Source organism: Hylobates moloch, unplaced genomic scaffold (genome assembly GCF_009828535.3).
Source record: "Hylobates moloch isolate HMO894 unplaced genomic scaffold, HMol_V3 SCAFFOLD_76, whole genome shotgun sequence".
NCBI lineage: Eukaryota > Metazoa > Chordata > Mammalia > Primates > Hylobatidae > Hylobates > Hylobates moloch.
The window spans coordinates 40,456-47,514 of NW_026652351.1; the positions used below are offsets into that span (position 1 = coordinate 40,456).

The following is a 7,059-nucleotide window of genomic DNA, read 5'->3' on the forward strand; positions in this document are numbered from 1 at the left end:
TACGGTAGGCTGAGGCAGGAGGATTGCTTGAGCCCAGGAAGTCAAGGCTGCAGTGAGCCTTGTTCATGCTACTGCACTCCAGCCTGGGCGACAGAGCGAGACCCTGTCTCCAAAGCAAAAAGAGAATTACAAGTTTAGATTTCAAGTAAAGTGCAATCTAATACCACTGAGATTCAAAACACAGATCAAAGAAAACGCCCAAACCCTGCCAGCGAAACCAAGGAGGGGCTTCAGCCCCACAGGGCACTGGGTAGAACGATGCATCTCGGGGCAGCTCCTCCTCGCGCCCTTTCCCAAGGGCTTCACTCAGAGAAGCTGAGCACCATGCCGGAGCGCCCTTGGCTATCTGTTCTGTCCCTTGTTAATTTGGAGAGAAGCCTTGTGGGGCTGAGTCATCAGCTCTGGAAGAGCTTAAAGCAACCCTGGGGTGTCTGTGCCACAGGCAGGGCCCCCACCTGTGTGTTCCAGGATATCCTGCGGAGTTGGGAAACTGACCTCTCACCCACATGGTGCCACCCGGCTGAGCTAGGCCTCAGGCCATGGGAGAGTGGGTGGACATCCACCCAGACCACACAGTGAGGACTGGAGAGAAGGTGGTGGGAAGGCATGAGAGAAACAGGCCTAGACTGGTGTCTCAACTGGGCCACGTTGGCTTTATGAGGGCACTGGGCTGTGTCTTGGGGCATTTTGGTTGTCATAGTGGGTAGAGACCAGGGTGTTGCACCCCACACCGCACAGGATGCTCCACAACAGAGAATGAGGCAGCCTTCTATCAGCTGTGAGGTGAGGACGTCCCACAATAGAGAATGAGGCAGCCTCCTGTCAGCTGTGAGTCGAGGAGGAGCCCGGCTGGTAGAGAGACTGCAGCACAACCCCGAGAAGACAGATATTCAGAAGCGCAAGAGCTCAGAGATGGGTGACCCCGCAGCAGGATGGACAGGAGCAGAACCGCAGAGCTGGGGGAGCAGGCGCAGGGCCTGAAGGCACCGTTGCTCCTCAGGTCATTCAGTCATAGGTGGCAGAGCACGTGGTGGGCGCCCTGAAAACAGAGTGCCCAAGATGGGAGGAAGGCTTGAATGATCAGAGGGCGCTGGTGCAGGAGAGGGAGGGTAGGGCTGGGGATCGGAACCAGCCAGAAGGTCCAGTGGATTCTGCCTCAGGGTCACGGCCTCCTGGCCCTCCCTCTCCTCCTGCCCCCAGGGTTGTTGCTTGCCTGTTTATTACCTGTTTCCACCCTCGGGGTGGAAGATTCCTGGGCTCGGAGGTTTCTCTCCACTGCGGTGGCCGCTTTACAAACCCAGCATCTTGAACAGTACCAGGTCCCTAGTAGGTGCTTGGTGGATGTCTGTGTGTGAGCGGAATGCAAGACGGGGCCGCCCCTGAGGCACGTGCAGATTGATGAAGTGGGGCACTACCTGAACTGAAGACCTGCTGCAGGAGCCAGGGATGGAGGAGGGAGGAGCCAGGGTGAGGAGGGGTCTCCAGGGGCCAGTGTGCAGCGTCTGCAGCCAGAAGGGAGCAGGTGGCCCGTGTTCTGGTGACTGAGTGGTCCCATGGGGATGAAGGTCACAGGCAGGGTTCTCCTACCTCATAGAGCTCAGGTAACATGGTACCCATGGGCCTTCCTTGAAGAAACGGGCCAGTTGTTGAAATCCAGCTAAGTAGTAATTGACTCAAAGTAACATGCTCAGGCTGGGCACAGTGGCTCATGCCTGTAATCCCAGCACTTTGGAAGGCCAAGGTGGGCGGGCCTGAGGTCAGGAGTTTGAGACCAGCCTGGCCAACATGGCGAAACCCCGTCTCTACTAAAGATACAACAATTAGCTGGGTGTGGTGGTGCTCACCTGTAGTCCCAGCCTACTCAGAAGGCTTGAGGCAGAATTGCTTGAACCCAGGAGGCGGAGGCTGCAGTAAGCTGAGATTGCACCACTACACGCCAGCCTGGGCAACAGAATAAGACTCTGTCTCAAAAAAAAAAAAAAAAGCCGGGCATGGTGGCTCATGCCTATAATCCCAGCACTTTGGGAGGCTGAGACGGGTGGATCACGAGTTCAAGAGCTTGAGACCAGCCTGGCCAACATGGTGAAACCCTGTCTCTAGTAAAAATACAAAAATTAGCTGGGCGTGGTGGCGCCCTCCTGTAGTCCCAGCTACTCGGGAGGCTGAGGCAGGAGAATCGCTTGAACCCGGGAGGCGGAGGGTGCAGTGAGCCGAGATTGCTCCACTGTACTCCAGCCTGGCGAAAGAGCGAGACTCTGTCTTAAAAACAAAACAAAAACAAAAATCCATGCTCAGGAAGGAGGTGCTGTCATTGGAGGACTGCTGGTGTGTGTGTCACCTAGAAATGGAAGGACAGAGTAGGTGCTGAGGAGGTCAGGTCATTCCTAGGGCCAGAGGTAGGGACGGGGGGCAGCGGCCAAGGCAGAGTAGCCGTGGGGTCCTGGGTCTCCCTCGTGTGAGCCGACATTAGGGAGTAGCTGTGGGGTCCTCGGTCTCCCTCGTATGAGCCGACATTAGGGAGTAGCCGTGGGGTCCTGGGTCTCCCTCGTATGAGCCGACATTAGGGAGTAGCCGTGGGGTCCTCGGTCTCCCTCGTGTGAGCCGACGTCGGCGAGTAGCTGTGGGGTCCTCGGTCTCCCTCGTGTGAGCCGACGTCGGCGAGTAGCTGTGGGGTCCTCGGTCTCCCTCGTGTGAGCCGACGTCGGCGAGTAGCTGTGGGGTCCTTGGTCTCCCTCGTGTGAGCAGATGCTGGAGAGTAATGGTGGGGTCCTCAGTCTTCCTCGTGTGAGCTGACACCGGAGAGTAGTGGTGGGGCCCCCTGTCCCCCTCGTGTGAGCTGATAATTTAGACCGTGTTCATCTGCCTAAGAGAGGAGGCGGATCCTCCTCCTCTCTGAGGAGTGTGGCCTGCTGGGCGCCCTCCTGTGTCGGCATTTGTAGCCACAAGCATGGAACCTGGTTGGCTCTTCTACGTTGAAGGACTGCTGGGGGCCCAGTCATGGGGTCCTGAAGCCGCCTGGCAAGGACAGTCCTGCTGGCGCCTGGTACACACCCCTGACGTGGCCTGGACCACACATCCACATGGACGCACGGCAGGGTGTGTGTGCGGTTCCGGCTCTGGGCTGATCTGGTGAGGATGGGGTGGGCCAGAAGAGGGACACAATACCTACTCCTCCTTGCAGGGGCGTTTGCACCCAGAAGGGGAATTCTTTACTCAAAGTAATTTTTTGGAATAGTATAGGGGGATATTTAGGAATAAAAAAGCCAAAAGGTAAATGGTACAGGTAGTCCCTATACCCTTTTCTTCCTTCCATGTGGCGCAGCAGATTCCAGCTGATTCTGTTAAGCGCTTGGAGAAGAGACTGGCCCGTTTTCAGCTGTGCCTCCACAGCGTCCACCCCAGGCTCCCTGTTGCCTTCCCAGCTGCTTAGCAGAGTCTGGTGGCGGGAGGGTGGAGGGGGATAAGAGGAGCATGGAACACGTCTGTGCCCTGGACAAGCGTGTCGGCAGCAGAGCAGGAGAGCCCATGGCCAGCTGCCTTCCCACCATGTCTGCAGGGACCCGAAGCCCTTTGTTCCGGGGGGCGAGGGCACATGTGGCCCAGCCCACTGTTCAGGGCGGGGTGTGGTGGGGTGAGGGCGGGGCGTGGTGGGGTGAGGGCGGGGCGCGGAGCAGGGGAAGATCAAGCAGATGCGGAGCTCCATGGCGATGCAGGGCCCTCCGCGCATTTCTGTTGTGATTGTGGATTATTAAGTTGTAACAACAAGAAAGCTGTTGTTCAGTGAATGAGCAATGTGAGCTGTATGTGGTCGGCTGGTGGGTTTGGTGGTGAGAAGGTTGGCAGGGAGACCGTTGGAGCAGGGCCCATGTGTGCTGAGAACGCTGCTGCTGCCCCCTAGGTGGCCCTCGGCAGGCGGCCCTGAGTGCTGTCCAGGCCCCTGCGCCAGCCCCACCCCCGCGTCTCCTGCTGGCTCTGGGGGGGTGCTCCGTGCAGCTCTGCGCTGTGCTCAGCCTGTTGGGAGTGACTCTGACGTCTGTCTTTCAGAGATACTATGGACAGCGTGAAGCAGAGCGCAGCCCTGTGCTTGCTGCGCCTATACAGGACGTCCCCCGATCTTGTCCCCATGGGCGACTGGACGTCTCGAGTGGTGCACCTGCTCAACGACCAGCACTTGGTAAGCACCCTTGGCTTCAGTTCTCCCCGCTCCCCCAGGTGACCTTGGGGATGGCCGTTGTGAAGACACCATGGTGCACCTTCTCGGGATGCCCAGGAGAGGCTGTCACAGGGGCTGCTCTGGCTGAGTGTTCAGGCCACGGGGGCCCTTCCTGGGGCTGGATGAGTAAGACTCCGCCTCTGCTCATCCTGTGGCCAGGCATTGGCTGAAGCCCTTGGGTAGCACGGAGTCTGCAGAGCCTCCCGCAGCTGAGACGTGTCTCCTGGAAATACCTATCTAGTACGGGGAGCTCCTGCCTGGTGTCCTGGCTGCCTGTGCCCTCATCTAGGCTCTAACGTGCAGTCTTACTAATCCACATGCCTACTCCACGGGCCAGGCCCAGCAGTCATCCCCATGGTATAGGCATAGACCAAGGGTGGAGGTTTCGAGCGACTTGATGATATGTATTCAGGTGCCGTGAGAGGCAGGTGTGGGGGAGGGGCTGTGCTAGCGTGTGAGCCTCGGGCTTGGGGGTCACAGAGCCGTCCACCGCATCCAGCAGGAGTGGATGTGGGCAGAGTGGGCTTGTCCTGCCTGAACTCTGCTGTATGAATGAGAGGGTCAGAGTTGGCAGGAGTGGAAGTATGTCCTGCTGCGTGGAGAGGCATGTGGGCCGGTCACGCGTTCACAAGGATCCAGGATAGAGGGCTGAGAATGCCACTTTCCCATGTTGCCGTGAGCGCCATCCTGGTGGGGGAGCCTTTCAGACGGCGCTGCTGGAGGCTGTCGTCCACCATCCCGTGGACCCTGGGAGGTCATGGGATTTTCCTGCTTTGCAGTCAAGGAGGCCGAAGCTTGGAAAGAGGAAATGCCCTCTCACAGCCCCAGGCCTGTACCCAGAGTTGGCGTGTTGGGGTCTTGGGCATCCGAGAGTGTGCGGGTGAAGCAGCTATGTGGGAGCTGTGAGTTGGCAGGGCCTGGTCAGGGAGGCAGGCCCCGGGCTCCTGCTCCGCATGGCAGCCGGGCACTGGGCTGCTGAGGGGCCGGGGCTGCCTGCTTTCCCCTGGGCCTTCTGCAGACAGGATCTGTGCACGCTCCGTGGGACTGGCTGGGACTGCTGTCATTGCTCCTGCCTTGGAGGGAAGTTTCCATGGCCATGCGGCTGCAGGGTCACCCTGAGTGCTTTTCAGGGTGGCAGGGCCTTGCCCCAGGTGGCCACAAGGGCACCTCTCCTTGGATACTTTATGATTCTGTGATGCCAGCTACTTGGTTTGCTTTTTATATTTTTATGCATGTGGCTTTATTTCACCAGGCACTTGAGTCAGCATATTCTTGGTTATAGGCAACAGAAACTCATCCTGAAGGGGCGCCACAGCCAACCCCAGGGTGGGCTCCCTGCTGCCCAGTAGTTTCCCATCTTAGCTCTCCCAGCTTGCGCACCTGCACCCCCGGCAGCTGTCTTTTATGTGGCCATGGCTTTTGTCAAGCGCCTTCCACCTCTGACAGCGAAGGCCTGAGGCTTGGTTTCTCTGGTCTCAAGTCAGGAGCCCCCAAGAAAGGTGTCATTTGCTCACCTAGAGTGAGTGAGCTCCCCCATGTGTCCTTCAGGGAGGTCTTGTGGAGTGGGGCAGGAGGTGTGGGCAGGACCAGGTGGGTGAGGGTCAGAAGGTCGGCGGTCAGGCGTGCGTCCGGAGCGGGGTGGTGGGGAGGGAAGTGATGTGGCCTGAGCGCTGCATGGGCATCGTGCTGAGCCTTGGGTCCTGTAGCCTGAGGGTGGCCTGATGGAGCAGACAGGTTGGAGTGGACGAGGGCAGGAGACACCATGGGGAGAAGGGTTGGGGGGCTGGGCCAAGGGCTGGAGGCCACTGAGGAGACACGGAGGTCGCCTTGGCGGCAGCTGCCACCACCGGGGTGGGGCCACGTGTCGCGGGCCTGAGTGTGCCCCTCGAGAGGCCTCTTACAGTCTCAGTGCAGGGGGAGGACGTCCTAAATGAGAGGCTGAGCTCAGTGCCTGTTGCAGGGGGCATTCTAGATGCGTGTTTCCTGGGGGAACACGCCGTGAACATTCAGGAGCCCCGTGGGGAATGACTCTGCCCTCATGGACGTTACAGACCTGCAGTTTCTTACAAGTTCTTTATTGGACATGGCAAAATCCATTAGCACTTTGCTCACCGAGAAATACAGGAAGAAGACCGATCAGACCCATTTCTTTCTTACAGCTTTCACATTTTCCTTGGAAAGCTGAGGGCACAGGCACAGCAGGTCTCTGGGGAGAGTGCTGTGCTGTAGTAGGTGCACCCCAGCCAGGCTGAGGAGCCGTGGTGCAGGGCGGGCGGTGGGGGGACTGCATCAGTCATTCAAGTAGACATTTCCTTTGAGACAGAGGCTCGCTCTGTCCCCAGGCTGGAGTGCAGTGGCGTGATCTCAGCTCACTGCAACCTCTGCCCCCTGGGTTCAGGCGATTCTCCTGCCTCAGCTTCCTGAGTAGCTGGGATTATATGCGAGTGCCACCACGCCTGGCTAATTTTTGTATTTTTAGTAGAGATGGGGTTTCACCATGTTGGCCAGGCTGGTCTTGAGCTCCTGACCTCAGGGGATCCACCTGCCTCGGCCTCCCAAAGTGCTGGGATTACAGCGTGAGCCACCGTGCCCGCACAAGTAGACACTTCCTGAGCTCACTGTTTACATCTTCAGAGTGAATAGGTATCATTTATTTTATATTTTTAAAAAATATGGGAGAATGTCTTTACATAATTAAAGTCTTCTTTCAAGAGGTCTGAGTGACCAATTCCCTAGTGGCTGTCCTGGAGCAGTAACAGGCTGCCTGGTGCCGTGTCCTGGAGCAGTAACAGGCTGCCAGGTGCCGTGTCCTGGAGCGGTGACAGGCTGCCGGGTGCCGTGTCCTG

At 58.3% G+C, this 7,059-nt stretch overlaps 1 protein-coding gene across 3 annotated transcripts in view; it reads left to right on the forward strand.

The window, feature by feature from the left end:
• LOC116463889 (AP-2 complex subunit alpha-2-like) overlaps positions 1 to 7,059 on the forward strand; it is a 53,024-nt gene that overhangs the window by 14,886 nt on the left and 31,079 nt on the right. For all 3 annotated transcript variants that reach the window (XM_032147193.2, XM_032147191.2, XM_032147192.2), the window contains exon 5: positions 4,045 to 4,174. In XM_032147193.2, coding sequence (XP_032003084.1) covers positions 4,045 to 4,174 — 130 coding nt within the window. The remainder of the gene's footprint in view (positions 1 to 4,044; positions 4,175 to 7,059) is intronic.